At 49.5% G+C, this 18,257-nt stretch overlaps 4 protein-coding genes across 7 annotated transcripts; 3 read left to right on the top strand and 1 right to left on the bottom strand.

The window, feature by feature from the left end:
- The first annotated feature begins 139 nt into the window (after positions 1–139).
- Positions 140–992, top strand: LOC117640815 (39S ribosomal protein L41, mitochondrial). Its single transcript, XM_034377734.1, has 3 exons — positions 140–386; positions 490–590; positions 686–992. Exons 1-3 carry the CDS (start codon positions 191–193, stop codon positions 968–970), a joined length of 582 nt encoding a protein of 193 aa, XP_034233625.1. The 5' UTR covers positions 140–190; the 3' UTR covers positions 971–992.
- A 1,274-nt stretch (positions 993–2,266) lies between these two features.
- Positions 2,267–8,830, top strand: LOC117654267. The gene is made up of 10 exons (XM_034400722.1): positions 2,267–2,584; positions 2,990–3,124; positions 4,433–4,599; positions 4,913–5,070; positions 5,156–5,233; positions 5,504–5,653; positions 5,798–5,878; positions 6,416–6,567; positions 6,742–6,948; positions 7,158–8,830. The coding sequence occupies exons 1-10, from the start codon at positions 2,406–2,408 to the stop codon at positions 8,581–8,583; spliced, it is 2,733 nt and encodes a 910-aa protein (XP_034256613.1). The 5' UTR covers positions 2,267–2,405; the 3' UTR covers positions 8,584–8,830.
- A 145-nt stretch (positions 8,831–8,975) lies between these two features.
- LOC117654271 (phosphatidate cytidylyltransferase, photoreceptor-specific) lies at positions 8,976–15,608 on the bottom strand. Of its 3 annotated transcripts, none has more exons than XM_034400758.1 (11): positions 15,478–15,608; positions 14,679–14,771; positions 14,326–14,459; positions 14,118–14,214; positions 13,860–14,036; positions 13,568–13,770; positions 13,324–13,480; positions 13,090–13,242; positions 12,867–12,998; positions 12,643–12,777; positions 12,460–12,549 (listed from the first exon to the last, which is right to left on the bottom strand). In XM_034400758.1, the coding sequence occupies exons 2-11, from the start codon at positions 14,760–14,762 to the stop codon at positions 12,460–12,462; spliced, it is 1,362 nt and encodes a 453-aa protein (XP_034256649.1). In that variant the 5' UTR covers positions 14,763–14,771; positions 15,478–15,608. The 3 variants fall into 3 exon arrangements, with proteins under 3 accessions (XP_034256639.1, XP_034256649.1, XP_034256628.1); XM_034400737.1 differs by having other exon boundaries at positions 14,679–14,774; positions 15,478–15,602; XM_034400748.1 differs by lacking the exon at positions 15,478–15,608 and having other exon boundaries at positions 8,976–12,549; positions 14,679–14,762.
- A 2-nt stretch (positions 15,609–15,610) lies between these two features.
- On the top strand, positions 15,611–17,975 carry LOC117654277. 2 transcript variants are annotated; one of them, XM_034400784.1, is made up of 7 exons: positions 15,611–15,999; positions 16,083–16,264; positions 16,338–16,480; positions 16,652–16,764; positions 16,870–17,004; positions 17,097–17,281; positions 17,359–17,975. In XM_034400784.1, exons 1-7 carry the CDS (start codon positions 15,764–15,766, stop codon positions 17,583–17,585), a joined length of 1,221 nt encoding a protein of 406 aa, XP_034256675.1. In that variant the 5' UTR covers positions 15,611–15,763; the 3' UTR covers positions 17,586–17,975. The 2 variants fall into 2 exon arrangements, with proteins under 2 accessions (XP_034256675.1, XP_034256664.1); XM_034400773.1 differs by having other exon boundaries at positions 16,338–16,495.
- The last annotated feature ends 282 nt before the right edge of the window (positions 17,976–18,257 follow it).

Here is an 18,257-nt window from a genome sequence, read left to right as displayed (position 1 = left end):
TGGTAAGTTGTCTTTATTTGTCTTTATTTTGAATTGAAACAACAACTCAAATTTCGGTTCGGGGGAGACCGGCGAGAAGAAGAAAGACAAGAAAAATTTAGAAACCGCAAGTCGTCTGTGAAAAGGCGGTGGGTGTTGGCAGTATGAGAAATCTTTAGGAACGAAATATAGCAGAAGTAAAGTAACAACAATGGCGTTGAGTTCAGCACGAAGTTACATTTACATTTGTCAAAAGTCTTTAATTCAGACTTGCACAAGAAGTATATCTACAACATGTGTTCAGAATTCTAAGAAATCATTCCGCAAATTCCCGTACTTTGACAGAGGAACTGCCGAGTTTAACGAACAGCAAAGGACAAATCCCGATCCTAACCTTCCAAGTTTCCGTGAGTGTTTTAGGTTTTAGCTGATCGAATATTAATACTATCCGACTGAATTATTCATGCACTTCAGTAAAATTGTGGTTCACTTGCTTTTTCTGCTTTTCAGGTTACGGCAGAGTACCAGGTTATTTTGATGAGAAACACAACCTTGTTCCTGTGCCGGAGATGATTCCAGAATTAATTGTTCCAGACTTAACAGGGTTTGAGGTTTGTTGGGTTTATTTTTGAATTATCAACCATAAATTAAATTAGTTAAATTTTAAGTATGAGTTTAATATGATACATGATTGTGCTTGTTTCAGCTGAAACCTTATGTGTCTTTCCGAGTTCCCATTGAGCCTGAACCAGCTTTTACAGCCAAAGATTTGTTTTACTCAGTGTATGCCGAGAAGATTGAAGCTGATTATGAACAGGGAAGATTGGATGAGAATGGAATGCCCCTGGAACCCAGTGAGAATGAACTTCTGACAGCTGAACAAGCCAGAGACGCTGCCCTCAAGCTAGGAGCTGACATGTTTACTGATACCGAGAATATTGTTAATGACAGTGAATGGATGAAAGAGCAGCCTAAGATGGAGTACAATTAAAGTACTGTGTATGTTTATGAAATCTGTACAATAAATTGTTTATCTAACCTGCAATCCCGTCATTGTCTCTATTTTTCTTGCTGTCTTGAATTGGATAAGTGAATCGTTACACAGTCTGGTACTCGTATCAATTTTGAATTTCAAAGAGAGAGGGGAACCAACCAGAGCGACAGAGCAGTCAGGAGTAGAATGGCCCTGTTTAGACTTTCAAATGAACGCTTGTTGCATGGGCCTTCCCCCTCCCGTAAAACACTCCGTTAGAAACCGAAACAAGTTAACTTGGACGCGAAGCGGAGCAGAGGGTGGCAGCCCTTCGCATGAGACCATCTCAGGGCCTTTGGAACGACAGTGACCCGCGCGAGCGCTCGACTTTTCGCACCAGCTGCGGTGCAAGGCAGTGCAAGGTGCCACTGCACCTAGCCGCCCACGCCGCCGGCCCGGCCGGGCGGCGACTCCTCGGCACCCCCTTCCTCCTCCCCCGTCTCATCTCGAGAGTCGTTCTCGTCGCTCTTTCTCTCTAGCGCTCTTGGGGCGTTGCGTCTAGGAGCGAGAGAGACGGAGCGGCGAAAACGAGGTGCGCCTGGGCCCTAGGTGCGAGCTTGAGCAGCGACACCGGTGTGGGGCCGTGGGGCGCCCCCCTAGGCCTCCCCCTCCCCGCCGCGGTCCTCACTTCGCCGCCTCAGCCACCGCCGCGGTATTTATTTCGGTATTTCTACGTGTGCTGATGTGTTTTTGTCCCACGCCATGGCCGCCCCGCCGTGCCCCGCCGCCTCTGGCCCTCTGGCTGCCTCTGGCCAGCCGCGACTAAAGCTGCGACCGCCGCTGCGCCGCGCCCCGACGGCCCGCCTCGCCCTCGCCCACCTCGCCTCGCCGCCAGTGGTTGGCGTGGCGCGTCCCGAGGCGTAGCGCGTTCAGCGCGTTGCACAGCGTGGTGGCGGCGGATCGTCTCGTCTCGTCGCGGCCGCGTATCCTGGTCGGCCTGGTGCCCCCGCGCGCCCCGCGCCGCCGCCGTCGAGGCACTCGTGACGTTGCCGCGGCCTGCGCCGGCGCCATGGCTCCTCCGCGCCGCGGCCGGTCGTGATGTCCGCGGCGATGCTCCGGGGGCCATGCGCGCTCTGAGAGGCGCCCCGACGACGGCCAGCCAGCCAGGACGACGACGACGGGGACCCCAGAAGCGGCTGCCCGGAGCGCCGGCCGGGGGGACAGTGCCTGCTTGGCTGTCGATCGGCCTCGGGTCCTCCGGGTGGTCGCGGCGGTCGCGGCGGTCGCCATCGCCGTGGGGTGGAGAGGCGAGATGCTCCAGGCGGCGGTGGGTGGAGGCGGGTGCGTGGGGCGGCCACCCGGCGGCAGAACACGTCGGTGACCCGCGGCCTTGCCCGCGGCCACAACAAGACCGTCACGGGTCGGGTGAGGTGCTAGTGGTGCAGCACGCGGCATGACGGTCAGCTACCAGTATGAGGTGGCGTCGTCCACCTCCGGGGGCTTCACCCGCCTCCTGTTCATGTGGAAGGGGTCGCTGTACAAGCTCATCTACCGCGAGCTGCTGCTGTTCCTGCTGGCTTTCGGCATCCTCAGCGCGCTGTACAGGAACCTCTTCACCGCCGAGCAAAAACGGTACGCCATGATGGGGACGGCCGCCGGCCACTCGGCCAGGGACCACGTGGCCGCGCCCCCGCCTGAGGGGACTCCCCTCAAAACACGCAGCACTGTAAATCTGGGGACGCGCGTCGGCAGCAGTCCCGACCTACGACCAATCCCTTGCCCGGACGCCTCGCCAGCTGACTTATGTAGAGAGTCGTTTACGTCGCCCTGTCTCTCTCGCCCATTTTCGGGGCGCCCTTTGAGTGCAAGAGAGATAGAGCGGCGATCAGTCTGCAGACGCATCGCCGGGCACGGGACATGGCATGGTCTGGCCAGGGCGAGGGCCAGGCCGGCACACATGTTGCAGGACCGCCGTCCGTCTGTGGAGCAGACAGACCCGGTATTCAAACACCGACTCAAGGGGGCCTTCCTTTCCAGGCTGTTCGTCAAGGTGGTGGTGTACTGCGACACGTTCATCAACCTCATCCCGCTGTCGTTCGTCCTGGGCTTCTACGTGGCCTACGTGGCGGCGCGCTGGTGGAACCAGTACCTCGCCATCCCCTGGCCAGACAAGTGAGTGGTATCATGGCGGCCGGGGGTGTAGTGGGGTGGCTCGGTCTCGTCATCGTCGCGCTGGGGCCGTGCCCAACCAGCTGAGCAGCGCGGACCGAGCCAAAATAAAGCGACTGAGCCGCCTAGCTTCAAATACCGGTGTCCTTTTCATTAAGCTGCCTCGTTTAATGAATGTCGCCGTGGCGGCTGGGGCTGGGGCGACGCATGGGCGACGCATGGGCGACGCATGGGTGACGTCGCCCCGAACGCGGCCTTCCCCGCCGGATGTCCCGCCTTTCCGGCGCGCGTGCCGCCATCGCGGAGGCCATCAACAAAGAGGACGTCAGAGGGCAGGGCTGTTTGGCCGGCGTACACGCAGGAGACTGACTCCGAGGGTCGTTTTCGTCGCTCTGTCTCTCTCGCGCGAGCTCACGGGACGTACCCTATAGGCGCGAGAGAGACAGAGAGACGAAAACGACTCCCGGATCGGAATCAGCCTACAGTACACGCGGCCCGCGGCCCGCTAAGGAGCGCGCGTTCCAAGAGATTAGTCAATGTCAGTCTGCCAAGGCCAGCCAAGGCCACGGCCGCCTCTCCACAGTGGCGCGTCAACCCCCGGGAAGGGAAGCATGCTGCACTGGGAAGCTGCAGGCTGCAGCCTGGCGCGCGTGGCGTGGCGGCGCGTGGCGGCGCGCTCGGCCGACTCATCGCGCGGCTCGGCCCGTTGGAGCCTCGGCCGCACTGCCCCGCACTGCCCCGCACTGCCCCGCACTGCCCCGCACTGCCCCGCACTGCCCCGCACTGCCGCACGCGTGTTTGCTTGATTAATTGCGGGCTTAAAATAGGAAATGAAAGGTACGAGCTGCCAATGGCTGGGCTAGGGCTCTAGGCCGGGGGCAGTGGGGCCATGCAGCTCTGCGAAAACTAGGTGCTGGGATCCTGGATTCCCGCAGGTGGGAGCAATCCGCCTTCCTTGCTCACCGGAAAAATAGAAAAAGAATCGTGCCAGAAAAAAAGGGTGGTATTTGAACCCGTGACAGCGCCGCCCCCATCCCCTTTGCTTCGCATGACACATTCGCCGTGTCCGCGGCCCGTTGGACCGCATAAACCGACTCACGGCGCGCGGCATCGCTCACTTCGCACGTGTGTTTGCTTGCGGCCGCGTGCGTCTGTGTGTGTGTGTGTGTGTGTGTGTGTGTGTGTGCGTGCGCGCGCGCCGTGGGTGACATTAGGCGCCTTTCCAAACAGCCACTGCAATGGCCTGCAGCCTATGCACATCGGTTCCCACACCGTCAAACAAACTTTCCAAAAGTCTTTCTGTCTGTCCAGAATCATGCACTCGATCGCGCTGTACGTGCAGGGCAACGACGACCACGCGCGGATGACGCGGCGCAACCTCATGCGCTACCTCAACCTGACGCTCATCCTGGTGCTGCGCTCCATCTCGTCCGCCGTCAAGCGCCGCTTCCCCAAGCTGGACCACCTCGTCGAGGCCGGTGAGTTGGCGGAGCCCTTCAGTGCCCGTTTGGGTCGCACAGTGGGCCAGAAGAACGGTGGAGGCGGCCAAAACTCTAGACGCGTTTTGAGCTCCAGAGTCGCTAAATGGGACTCGAACCGAACCTGTGACCCTACCAATGGATTCCTCGTTCGGAGAGCAATCCATTGGTGGGGTCACACGTTCGATTCGGGTCCCATTAAGCGACTCTGGAGCTCAAAACGCGCCAAGAATTTTGGCCACCCCCACCGGTTTTCTGGACCACTGTGGATCGCTCGCCCACGCCACTACTCAAAACACTGTATTGTGCGCAGGGTTCATGACGCCGACAGAGCTCCAAATCTACCTGTCGGTGCCCTCCGTCGAGTTCAACACGTACTGGATTCCGTGCACCTGGTTCATACACCTGCTCAAGGAGACGCGGCGGTCCAACCGCATCGCGGATCCCCAGGGGCTCAAGATCATCATGGAGGTGGTGCACTCTTCCCCTTTCACGTTGTTGTTTGTTTTTGTTGTTGTTTTTAAAACGCCCGTGACTGGCCGCCTTGCTGTCGCAGGAGTTCAACCAGTACCGGTCGCAGTGTGGCATGCTGTGGAGCTACGACTGGGTCAGCATCCCGCTCGTGTACACGCAGGTAGGCGAGGCGGCCGTGCCGGGCCGGGCGGTGTCGTCGCCCTCGGCCTCCACGGAGCGCAGCGCGTAGCGCCTGTGGATCCGAGGGTAGGCCACCCGCTGCGCGTCCGTGACGGCGCGTGGCCTAAGCAACTTATCATTCGTCACCATTAGTCACAAGAGAAACGACGTCGCGTCGAAGGAAATGCCGCGCCGAGTGTGCCGACTGACTCGCTCGCGGAGTGCTGCGGACAGTTTTCCTCACTGTTTCCTCGTTCTGCCCAACCGCAAGGTGGTGACCATCGCGACGTACTCGTTCTTCCTGGCGGCGCTGGTGGGCCGGCAGTACGTCGAGGACAGCAAGTCGTTCCAGATGGAGATCGACATCTACCTGCCCGTGTTCACCATCCTCCAGTTCTTCTTCTACATGGGCCTGCTCAAGGTGGGCGTGCCGGGCGTGCCGCCCCGTTTTGTGGCGGCGGCAACATTGTGTCGCCGTCGGCGCGGCCGGCGTCGCGCGTCGCGCTCTAGTAACGACCCTAACAACCGCCCCCGCTGACCGTGTCCCTCCCTCCGACTGTGACAGGTGGCGGAGCAGCTCATCAACCCTTTCGGCGACGACGACGAGGACTTCGAGCTCAACTGGCTGATAGACAGGCACACCAAGGTGAGCGCCACTGGTCGACGCGCATGCGGTAACGACTCGGCCGCGGCGGCTCACTCATTCGGGCTCTCTCTCGCACCCATGCGGGACGCTCCGTGAGTGCGAGAGAGACAGAGAGACCACCGCTAGAAATTAGTCTGTAGGCTTCCTCAGAGCGCGTTTTGAGCTATAACGTCCTGTAAGGACTCGAATCGTATATGTGATGAAACCAAGAGATTCCCCAAAGACAACCCGTTGTCCAGTCCACTCATTGGAGGAAATTAGAGCTCAACAGTAGTGCTCGAATTGGCGTTCTGGCCCTCTGGCCTACGGTGCGCGATGGCGAAACGAAATCAGGGCGACGCAGACGTCGCTACCGCGCTCTGTAGTCCCAGTCCAACCGCGCCCGACTGCCCGACTCAGCGGAGAGGAGCTGTCAAACTGACATCTGCTTGTGTGTGTATCGAAGCGGTGCATCAGGGAACAGGGAGCGAAGCCAACAACAAGACTAGCAGCGACGGCGGCTCATTGAGTGGTACTTTTCCGTTGGCGTGCCTGCAGGTGTCGTACCTGGGCGTGGACACCCTCATGACCCGAAGCCCGCCCCTGGTCAAGGACTTGTACTACAACGACGTGGACATGTCCCTGCCGTACACCGAGGCGGCCAGCGCCTACAAGCGCAAGACGTACCGCGGCTCCGTCCACAACATGGTGTAAGTGTGCCCGTGTTCCAGTGTACAGTGTACCAGTGGCGTTTTTTGCACAGTGGATTTGCGAGAGGACCGGCGCCGGCGGCCAAAACTGTAGGCGCGTTTTGGCCGCCTCCACCGGTCTTCTGGCCCACTGTGCCGCTCTGGAGGTGGATGACGGCGAGCTGCTTGTCGCAGGGTCCCCGAGGAGCAGCACGGCATGTTCCTGCCGGAGATCGAGGAGGAGGACGAGAGCGCGTCGCTGGGCATGCGCACGCCCAAGACGTCCATCCTCAGCCTGCACAAGGTGGGGCTGTCGAGCCAGTCGCACCAACAGCAGCCGGGGCAGCAGGCCGGCGCTGGCGCTGCCAACAAGAAACTCAAGTCCGCGGCAGCTATCTGGCGGTAAGGACCCCGCTCGCGCTAGCTCGCGCTCGCTCCCCCGTGGCGAGGCTGCGCTGGCCGCGGCGCTGGCTGTGCGGCTCGTCGCGGTGAGGGGCCGTCAATAGATGTCATTCCGTCATGTGAGTCGGCCACGACATGAGCACTAGCAGCGGCCGCGCCCTGCCCAGGTTCTGGCGTGCTACTCGAACGCCACTGCTCCTCTTTTGCAGACGGAACAGCGACAAGAGCAGGAAGGGCGAGGACGGCGCTCTTCCCCCAGCTGCTGGCGGTGCTGCCGTTCGGACCGCGGCGGTCGGGTCCGCAGGGTCCGCCACCGGGCCGACCGCGGTGACGGGACCCAGAGGCGGCGCCAAGAGCTCCACCGCCTCCGCGGGCTCGGTGGGCTCGGAGGCCGACGCGGTCCTGCAGGCCTCGGCCCCGGCCCGCCCCGTCGGGGGCCCCGTGCCGCGCAACGAGAGCTTCCACAGCTGGAAGTCGTTCTTCAGCAGCCTGGGCGGCTCCCGCAAGGACCACGACTCGTCCTCGCCCAGCGCGGCCAACTCCGAGGAGAGCATCGCGTCGTCGGAGGACGACGACGTCGCCCAGCAGGCGGCCGCGACCGCGGAGGCCGCGGCGGCCGGCCCGCGGAACAGCAACTCCTCGTCGGGCAGCAGCGGCGCGGCGACCGCGGCGTTCGAGCGGCGAAACTCGTCGTCGCAGACGCCGTCGCCGCGGCCGGGACGGCCAGGGCGGCCCCGGCTGCAGAGCTGCCCCAAGCTGCTGGTGCTGGTGGGGCGCAACGACTCGACCAGCTCGACGAGCCGCGACGGCCGCAAGAAGGGCGTGCGCTGGAAGCCCGTCCTGGACGACGTCCGCGGCGGCCCGTCCTCGGTGCGCCGCCGCGACTCGGACGAGGACCCCGCCCACCTGTGCCGCTGCTGCCGCGAGCGGCGGGTCGACCGCGACCGCGACCGCCACCTGTTCCTGCGACGGCCCGCGGTGCGGCGGCGGCCCTGGGCGTTCGGCCGCGGCCTGGACCAGCCCGAGATGTCCGGCAGCGCGCCGGACCTGGGCGCCCACTGCGCCTTCGTCCGCGACGAGACCTACTGGCGCGGCGGCAAGTTCCCCGGCACGCCGCCGGTCCTGGCGCTCGGCCAGCGCGCCGGTTCGCGCGGCATCCTCAAGAAGATGATGTTCTGGCGCGGCTCGGGTGGCGTGGCATGCGTCGGGGAGCTGCCGGGGGCGTTGGTCGACGTGGAGGGGGCTGCCGCGGGCGGCAACCACCCCTGCCACGCCTCAACGCACGCGGTGGGCAACGTCGTGGACACTATCCTGACGGTGGAGGCCTCGCCGGTGAGCAGGAGCTTGCCGGACATCGCCGCCATCCGGAAGCGGATCGGGAGCAGGCCCTTCGCGTCGGACTGCGTGGCGCTGCCCGCGCTGCCGGGGGTGCCGGACAAGCCCGACACCCCCGTCGAGGCGCCCGTCGAGACTCCGGTCCAAGCCCCCATCCAAGCCCCCACCGCGCCTTCCAACGCCGCTGTTGACGTGCCCGTCGAGGCGGTCGAGGCCGTTGTGGCGGACGCGGGCGCCTCGCATCCTGCCGCCCCCTCCGAGCCCCCCTCGGAGTCGGGGGGTCCAAGTTGCGGCACCTGATGGCCGTGCGCGCATCGCATCGGGCTTGGGGTGAGGCCTCCACCCTCCCGGCGGGCCAGGTCCGCCAGGTCCCAGTGGAGCACACTTCAGGCCGTGGGACATACATAGGGACAGATCCGGCCAAATAACATGTTTTCCTGCAGCTGAGCTGTCTTAAACATTGTTGTGGTCTTTAAATAATTGTACAGGTTTCTTTTGCAAGAAACAGACAGAAAACTGAAGTGTTATTAAATTATTTTTAGTTAAACAGTTTGCCTCTTTTTTGAATGGTGTGTCATAAGTTTTAGTACCACATGTAATTCCTTGCCTAACTTAAGTATTCATCATTTTCTGTGATTATTGTCAAAGAGAGTTCTTTCTAGAAATGAAGGGGTTTCTGAATGGAAAAGAGGTCAGGGTGAGAAAGGTTTATTACTCTTTATATTATTAGCACATATAGAACTAACACATCAACTTCATTTAGATAAATTTCTAATTACCAACATTTCATGGTTAAAACATACAATATACTGAAGCCAACAACTTGCCACAAAATAATTGTTTTGGGAATGAATTTTCTATTCCTGGTAGGCACTTAAAAATTTGGTAATGCGATTTAAACTCATTGTCAATGATGGATGATTTTCATTTTCTGTTCATATTTCAAAGTAAGGTAGAGTCAGTTGCAACACTACAGAGTGCAACTCAATGCACAAAATGTCTCTTTTCATCTTTTTTCTTTCTTTGAAAAACTGAAAAACTTTGTTTGTTCGTAAGACAAGTCACACAACAAAATCCAACCTACAGAAAGACCGAGTTTATTACAAAATAAGATATTGATTCAGCTGCAATTGGATAATGTTAGAAACAACAAAATCATGAAACCAGGCTCCATGAGGAACACCAAACATCATGCAATGAAACAAGGCAATAACATACAAGTTTGCAAATACGGTAATAGAAGTGCACAATTTGCAGATAATGACACTGGCAATTTAAGTCTCAACATAAACTTTTACACCGCACAATAAACACTTAAAACATTGATTTCAGTCATGCTACATAAACTATATAGTATACATTAGACAACCACACACAACATAATAATTAGACAAAGAAGACCTGTCTACTAACACATAATATATCACTTCACAGTAAATGATTTATGATAAAGACCCACAGTGTGGAGTTTAAGAGAAAACTGCAACAACTCTTCCCATTAGCATGAACTCGTTTGGTCCACAATCCTAGAAAGCATAGGAATTCATACATGGGACCTTCAGTTGCATATTTGGCAGCCAGCTGCATCAGGTGAGATATTCATTGACCAGACATATTGACAATAAATTACAATTGTCAGTCATTACAGGATTCCTAGAATGCACAAAGCATGGAACACATAGTTTCCAGGCATCGCTAAAACAAGGAAACAGAAGACAAGGAAAGCACTTTGCCAACAACATCCAAGGCATTACTAAATAGGAACTTACGCACTAAATTGTTATAGGAAAGCCACTAACAACAATCAATTTAAAATTAAACTACAACAAATATTGTACTACACAAATAAATTACAAACCTAAGGAAAAAAAAGAAACAAATAAATGAAGTACATACATAACGGAAAACAATTTATAAAGAGGACAATGTCCTAGGATATGGAGATACAGAGTGAGGTACAATTTCACAACATCCATTAACTCTTTTGATCATTATGTGTACTTCATGCTCCCGACAAAAAGTCAAATAAATGAAAACCTTTTTAAAACATCATTTAATTATCTGTCAAAACTAGAGAGCAACTACACAGGCAAAACCAACCTCCACCATTGAAAGAAATGAAAGAAGCAACACAGTCACACCTGAACCAAAATATCCTACAACCAAGAAAGCACTCACACTTCCACTCCTATTGGTAGGTTTCTTCAACTTCTGAGAAATAATATTGGGCCATCTGAGATAAACAACGAGACAATGTATCCAAGCGATAGATAAAGAAAACAAATAACAATAACTCCTTTCTTATGGTACTTTATAGATGATGTTCAGCCTTATTGACCATATATGCCAAGATTGACACTCACAAATAACTGAAAATAGGCCACCTTCCTCTTTGTAACATGTCGTCTAAAAAAAAGAAAACAAGAAAAAAACAGGTACATTTAAAATGCAAACAAAAAATTTAAAAATACACCTACAAAACATTACTATAAAAAGAAACAAAACAGTTGGAAGAAAAAAAAAGCAGATACTGAGATGTAATGAGCAACACAATACCTCAAAAATAATACCAGCATCACATTCAATATTGTTTCTGAGAATGATTGAAGTAAGACCTAAAGAGATAAGTGAGAACTCTACGGACTCTACAGATGATATTATTAACTCCTAAGCTATCAAAATTCTAAGCACCTACACATTACACTGTATTTATGAGAACAAAAACATAAACAAGAGGGAGAAAAAGGGAAGCCATGATGTAACGACAAGACAGCCAAAACCTTGTAGTACTGGCTAGGCAAGTCAAACAAATATGGAGAGTGATAAGAACATTTTCACTTCTACTAGGCTAAGCTAACATGCGTTGCCTTGTTCAAGTTCATGGTTCGACCTTGAACTCACAGTGAACAAAGCAATAAGTATAAATGCCAAAAAAATTGCCACACTAATCCATCAATAAACACTGTACCAGCATGAACCTAGCTGGAAGGTATTGGCACATTTTGTAACACTCCAGTAAATTTCATTAACAGAGTTAATAAAGAGTTGGTCAAAAAATATGACACAAAGTGTACTGAACAACAACAATAAAGAGTGGTACCAGAGGGCACCATTAGTTTCCAACACAAGGTAAAGACACTTAACGAGCCTTATGGCCTAGTATACACGATTTGTGTGACACCAAAGATTTTTTAGTAGCTGACTAGCACACTTATAAATGGAGAGTTTACACACCACATCTACATGTAAGTTCTCATAATTGAACACATATGAAAATACCCTAAGGTCACTAATAAATAGTATTTGACAACGATAATAATTCACTGAAGTCCTACAACACATTCCATTCAGTAGGTTAGATTCAATAAATATTTGCCACATGAATTCGAACAATAACGATGTCTTTTGGTTTTTAGTAAATAATGTTTTGAGGAATTGAAAATGAGTCATAAAATTACCACACGTATTAAAATTAGCGTTGAAGTTTTGGTAACAAAAATTAATAATGCCTAAATGCAAGAAAACTAATGATGTAACAGAAATGATATTAGCATTGGAATTTGAAAGTAACACCTTCTATCACACTGCTAGTGGCCTTTAAAGGTACCAAACAGGCTCAAGCTGGAACCACAAGAATACTTAAAAGCCCACAAACACATAGAAAGCTTTAGCACAATTACAGTAAAATTTATTGCTAATGCACTATTTCAATATTTGATTAAATACGCAATTGGAATAATGACAATAATAATATTAATTAGTTACACCACCATTCCTTTAAAATTTCATAGTGCTAAAGCGATTAAATGTGAGATTTGTTAAAATTCTTCATGCCATGGATGCTGTGTTTTTTATCTATGTCATCCAACAATGATCAGTGATATTGAATAATGCAACAAAACAGTACCTAACATAAAACATCCAGCATTTCCAATAGAACGCACTACTAGTGTTTTTGCATTTTTATAAAATAACAATGAGCTAGCTTGCTTGCTTGGTAAGTCAATTTTTTTTTTGTGACACTGTCACAACATTGTTAGGAAAGCAACATCAATTAACACATTGCTCTGAGAATGAGGGTCAAGAAATCATGTCTTGGAATGGTCTGAAAGCAAATGACGACTGCAAATGAAAAGCTGGGCAAGATCTCGGATCACATAACCAGGAACAAAACGCTTAAGGAGGCTGCACAATGCCACGCTTTTCAAGATGCTCTTTGAGTGTGTAGAACAGATTCAATTGCTGTTCTGGTTTCAGGGACAATACCTAAGACAAAAAGAAAAACCTGGTTAGTACCTGAGTTTTGGAACTAAGAAGATTGATGCAGAAAGAAATAGGAGAAAAAATAATATCTTATACCATTTGCAGCAGTTTCTGTGGTGATTGATTGTGAATGAAGCTTGAGATGTAAACATTCACAAATGTAGCCATCAGATATTGACAATCAAAGCGATCCATAATGCCACCATGACCAGGAATCACATCTCCAAAATCCTACAACATTCAGACAAAAATTTATTTGTTGTCTGGAAGGCAAAGACACTCACATAATACTATTACTAATAATAACTGATGAAACCTACTTTAATCTTGAATGCTCTCTTGAAGCCACTGGCAAAGAAACCTCCAAAAGGACCTATGACAGAGCTGAAGGTGGACATAGACAGAGAGTGAAGCATGAAGGGGTACAGAGTGACAGTATTCTTCACACCAATCTGGAAAAAAAAGTTAAACAATTCATCATTTATAAATTTTAGCTGCTAAATGATGATTCTAAAACATTGCACACTACACTGCCGCATGTACCAGTTTCAAGAGTCCAGACATTGTTTCAGGGAGAGTGTACTCCTCAAGGCGGAAGAGACGAGATGGCTCACATTCCATTGTCATAGCGCCCTGAGTTTCACTATACTCAATTGGGCACACGAAATACTGGTATTGACACATCACATAAGACATCTAGAAAATGGTAATAAAATGTGAGTGTAATGAAAAATGTCTAATTTCAAGGAAATTACCAGAATTGAAGCACCCTCTTACCAAAAGTCCGAAGAACACAGTGGCAAGCCCACCTCCGATAAATCCTTCCCATGTTTTCTTAGGTGACAATTTAATCAATGGTGTGCGACCAAAGAAGAATCCAAACACATAGGCCCACACATCATTAATTACTATCATAGAAACAGGAACAATGAACCTGGAAAGTTAAATGAAAAGGATAAGTTTCTATATAAGATGTATCCATATTGATGTATCCATTATGAATAGGCAGAATCAAACTTACCAGATTAGCCCCTCAAATATGTTCTGAATGATGAGATAGCTCTGAGTAACTACTATGAGGAGAGCAACATGAGTCCATGCAAAAAGAGAGAATTGTTTCATGTAATATTTCTTCACAAGAGAAAGGACAAACCACACAAAGCCAACGATATAGAGGCAGAATGAGAAGAAACGATGGTATGTTACAAGAACACGAAGATAATCCTGAAAAAAAAAGACAAAATAAGAATTAGGAATCAAGCGCAATGGTTAAAACTGCATTCTGAGATTCTAAATAGTAAAAATGAACTTACAGTACGATTGATGACAACACTGAAATAATCCACTAGGCTTTCTCCATAGAAGAAGTAATTAGATGTGATCAGGAAATACCATGAGAGCGAGCGGAACCAAGGTAGGCCATGTATGCGATAGACAGCATATCCAATGTTAATAATTTCTTCAAAGCATTTCACTTGGACAATCAAAGTCTGCAAGAAAGACATATTTTGTGTAATGATATGAGTAAAATCATAAAACATGTGCTCCGAAATAAAAGTTCCATAACTTACTGCCACCATAAGCGCTAGTGGTCCAGCATAGATCAGCAGACCAAACCCTCCAATCATAACAAACGTGAAGATTCCTCTGATTGTCCAGTTTCGCCATCTGAAAACCAATTTATTGTTCAATTGACCAGAAGCTGTGAAAAACTTTCATGAAAGAAATTTTGAAACGGGCCAGAGTTGTTTCAAAAGTATGGAGGACATTCAAACTTACCTATCGGAGAATCCCTTCAAAGCAGTATCGAGCAGTTCAGGTGTCTTGTCAGTCCCTGTTGGTATAGTCTTGGTGAGAACAACATCCACTTTTTCATCTGGGCTTTTATCATCTTCAGAATCTAGATCTTCTCGCTGAAACAAACCAGAAAACAAAGAGTAAAAAATACTGAATTGAATGAAAAAAGAGTCGCATCAAAACACGGCACTGTCATATCACAGCACAAGCTTCCGTACAAGATTGTAAGAGCTATGAGGTTTGATGTATGAGAAACGAGTTAGTTAAACTGGACCAGGAAAGTAGAAAAGGCATTGAGTGAACAATGTGTTCAAAAATTTGAGTAAAATACCCACCGGATCACTGTCAATCTCTTGACCCTTGTCTGAGTCTTCTGCTGCTGCCGCCGCCTCAGTGTGTCTCTTCCGTAACTCAGCCATTCTTCAGCACTTCTGACGGAAGAACCAACAAACAATGTATTTCCCAACTCAACGCACAAACTTTGCGATGAAATTGTTTACAAACAAGGCCTTAATATCCATATCTAAAGGCACAGGACGTGAGACATCAACTTCTCTTTAATGTGGTAAATACGCACGACTGTGACGTCACGAATCGATACACCTTGAGCAACACGCCCCATTTACATTAACCTAAAGAGACCATTATGCTAAAGGGGGACGAGAGAATCGACCCCCAAGGAAAAATAAACAGCTTAGCAGCCAGTTTTGACAAAATCTATCCCCTTGACAATTTTTGTGAGCTTCTGAAAATGTGCGAACGGATTGTGTTGTTGCCTATCATGAAAAACAAGGATCGTTGCCAACATAATCTATAAGGAAGAGTCAAAGAAGAGCGGTTTTTCGTGTCATTTCATTCGTTAAAAGCAGGAAAACATTTTCAAAGCCCTAGGAATAAAAAAAACGTCCAATACAAATATCTTTCTTTTTGGGAAATGTTATGTTTTTGTCTAAATATTAAGTAAAGAAGTTTCACTTTTCTCCATCTGTTTTGACATTTGCAAGACAATCCGAATCGTCTGCTAGAAGCGCAGGATTCTGCTATTTTCGGAAGCAGACAAAATGGCCTGCCAATGAAAGAAGAGTCGCCTACATCCTTTGAGTCTAGAAGGCGAACGTTTTCAAAAATACTCACCGCTCTGGTTTCAACTGGCTTTCCAAGACTTGTCGAGAGAGTGCCGCCCGCTCCGCTCGAGGCTCGAGCGCCTGCCTAGAATTTTCCCATGGAAGAAGAAGAAGAAAACAAACTCTTTGTTTACGTCCTCTCCCCTCACCCCCGCAGCCCCCCGCAGCGCTTTTCTGCTGACAGGTGACAAGTGACAGGAGGAAGGAAGAGGAAGGAACCCTGGAAGCAAGCACGAGGCACATGCTAAAACTGAAATCTGTTAGAACTTGAAACCTCGCCGAGAGTGCTGTTCATCATGGATTCCTGGAGGTCTATCGGCTTGCCGGTCGCAGGTGTTTCTTTGATAAGTGCTCTCGGTTATTACTGTCTGTCCCGGCCGGTGAAGGCAAAATCGCCGAGGCAGAAGAGGCTCAAGAAGCAGCAGGAGAACATGATACTGTTCTTTGACGAATCTGGAGCCAAGTGTTATTCTTGCCCAGACCACAACATTAGCACATGCCTTGTGGAGCAATGCCCATTGAGACATTTGTGGTATGTTTGTATACTGAAAGCCACATGTCTAAGGTGCCTGTTGCTTCTTTGTTCAATGACGATATTTCTCCCTCATTTTGCAGGAAAATAGTAAAGATTGTTAGTGAAGCAAGATACACAGTTGATGTGTGTCTGTATTCTTTGACACATCCAGATTTGGAGAACGCGTTTTTGAATCTCCTCAAAAATGGGAAGAAGGTTAGATGTGTGTTTGGAATGAGGAATGACGAGGAGGATAGGTCAGTGAAATTACTTCGATCAGAAGGTGAGTGTGCTTTTGCTATTCATTTAAACAGAATGTTGAGCATTATTTGGCAAGCCTTATGTGAATGTTACAGGTGCCTTTGTGACAGTGAAAGATCGCCATTCACCTGCAACAGTTCCATCAAAATTTGTAATTCCATACCTTCTTATGCATCACAAGTTTGTAATTGTCGACAACAGAATTTTAATCACAGGTTCGATGAATTGGACTACATCTGTAAGTGTTATTCAGGTGTAGTAATTGAGGTTTTGGTCTATTCATTGAGCTATCTCGAGAAAAAAAAGAACCCTCTGCTTCAAAAGTGCCCCTTATAAAAGTCTCGGAGACTAGATTCTTCTCGTTTCATATCACGTTTTGTATCTTCGTGCTTCATTTTATTTGTTTCAGAGCTTTCATGCAAACTGGGACCATATCATCATCAGCACAGACAAATTTTTAGTCAGCCAATTCGTTGAAGAATTTGAATGCCTTCATGCTGGGGGTGCTGGTGGGGATGAAAAGTAAGGTTGCTATTGTTAGTCGTAATTACAATACCTATTGCAATGTTTATCATTTTTAAATTCTCTAAGAAAGTAATTTTGCATTACTTTTGTTTTTTAAACAAGGACTTACATCACAAGACCGACAGTTGGACCTTCTCTCCAAGCTATCTTTTTTAGGAAGCAGTCCCTCTTGTGTAGACCTGATGCTAACCGAAAAAAAAAGTGTGACCGCCCAGACTGCATGTTCACTGTTTACAGGCAAGTTGCAAAATATTATCAATATATCCAGCCTGATTTTGCCCTCTTTTCTAGGGCTTGACTAACAGCTGCTTTCTTTTGTTTTTAAACAGAGCTGTTCTTCACCATATTGTATCAGCATCAGTGTCTATCGACATCTGTGTACAACAATTGACACTGGAAGATGTTGGCAATGAATTAGTCCTAAGTCATGATAATGGTATCAAAATTCGAGTCATCTCTGATAGAGCATATGCAAGAGGCACTGGAAGCCAAATACCTTATTTTATTAAAGAAGGTAAAGTTCAGAATTTTTAATATCATTGTTTAAATAATAAGGTATGTAATTGTTTCTTTTCCCCCTGTTTTTCCCAGGTATTCCAGTTCATATGAAATCTGATCAAGAAACCGTCCATCATAAGTTTATAATTGTGGATGGGAAAACTGTACTATCAGGTTCACTAAACTGGACTATGCAGAGTTTTTTTGGCAATTATGAAAATCTGCTAGTAATAAGGGATGCTGATCTTGTCTCTGAATTTCAAAGGGAGTTTGAGAGGTTGTGGGAATTCTTTCCGACGGCAAATAGTGTAAGGGCATAGTTGCCTGGGCAAGAATATTATCTGTAGATCTAGCTCTTGAAAGGGGGAAATCAGAAGTCCTTTCAGAGATTTTAAAAGTGTTGTGACCTGACCTACTGTACAACTTAAGTATTAGTGTGTAGGCATATATTTTTAGTACCTTGTGTTCTGACAAAGAGAGTGAGACTTTGCAATTTTTAAAAAAATTAAGTGTTTCTTGTTTCTGTCTTGTGAGTTATCTCAAGCATGAGAGCATGTGTTCTTGTTAAGTTTTTAACTTATGTGATACAGAAAATATGATGCATGATAACTGTGAATTAATTGCCAGTTTTGTAGCCCGTCCAGTTATTTTACCGAACTGAAACATAAGTGGCAGGGCTGACAAATAAAGTGACGAATTTTCTGTGTTGGCTTGGACCTTATTTCATTTACCAGGCCCTCGTGCATCTAAGGTGCATTCCAAGTGCACCCTCCCCCTCAACCACCTTCCAGTGGTTGTCACAACAAACTGAAAAGCCCAGCCCCCTTCCCCGGCACTGGAAAGTCGGAGGGAGGGGGGAGGGGGTGGGTGGTGTCCGGGACGCGGAAGAAGAGGGGCTCGGGGCGCGGCGCCCTGGACGGCGAGGGCGGCGTGGCGGCACCTTCGCCGGGAGCGCGAATCGCGAACCGATCCTGGCCATGGCGGGACGCAGG

Source organism: Thrips palmi, unplaced genomic scaffold (genome assembly GCF_012932325.1).
Source record: "Thrips palmi isolate BJ-2018 unplaced genomic scaffold, TpBJ-2018v1 HiC_scaffold_1, whole genome shotgun sequence".
NCBI lineage: Eukaryota > Metazoa > Arthropoda > Insecta > Thysanoptera > Thripidae > Thrips > Thrips palmi.
The sequence above is the reverse complement of the archived record's forward strand: the minus strand, read 5'-3'. Positions and strand labels throughout refer to the sequence as shown.

Bases quoted from the DNA above. Each gene is read 5' to 3' on its own strand.
- LOC117654267 (XM_034400722.1), top strand. From the start codon at position 2,406: ATGACGGTCAGCTACCAGTATGAGGTGGCGTCGTCCACCTCCGGGGGC. The intron at 5,234-5,503 runs GTAGGCGAGGCG...CCCAACCGCAAG, and splicing joins TCCCGCTCGTGTACACGCAG to GTGGTGACCATCGCGACGTA. The intron at 6,568-6,741 runs GTAAGTGTGCCC...TGCTTGTCGCAG, and splicing joins GGCTCCGTCCACAACATGGT to GGTCCCCGAGGAGCAGCACG.
- LOC117640815 (XM_034377734.1), top strand. From the start codon at position 191: ATGGCGTTGAGTTCAGCACGAAGTTACATTTACATTTGTCAAAAGTCT. The intron at 387-489 runs GTGAGTGTTTTA...TCTGCTTTTCAG, and splicing joins TCCTAACCTTCCAAGTTTCC to GTTACGGCAGAGTACCAGGT. The intron at 591-685 runs GTTTGTTGGGTT...TGCTTGTTTCAG, and splicing joins CAGACTTAACAGGGTTTGAG to CTGAAACCTTATGTGTCTTT.
- LOC117654271 (XM_034400758.1), bottom strand. From the start codon at position 14,762: ATGGCTGAGTTACGGAAGAGACACACTGAGGCGGCGGCAGCAGCAGAA. The intron at 14,460-14,678 runs GTGGGTATTTTA...GGTTTGTTTCAG, and splicing joins AAGAGATTGACAGTGATCCG to CGAGAAGATCTAGATTCTGA. The intron at 14,215-14,325 runs GTAAGTTTGAAT...ATTGGTTTTCAG, and splicing joins TTGAAGGGATTCTCCGATAG to ATGGCGAAACTGGACAATCA.
- LOC117654277 (XM_034400773.1), top strand. From the start codon at position 15,764: ATGGATTCCTGGAGGTCTATCGGCTTGCCGGTCGCAGGTGTTTCTTTG. The intron at 16,265-16,337 runs GTGAGTGTGCTT...TGAATGTTACAG, and splicing joins GAAATTACTTCGATCAGAAG to GTGCCTTTGTGACAGTGAAA. The intron at 16,765-16,869 runs GTAAGGTTGCTA...TTTTTAAACAAG, and splicing joins GGTGCTGGTGGGGATGAAAA to GACTTACATCACAAGACCGA.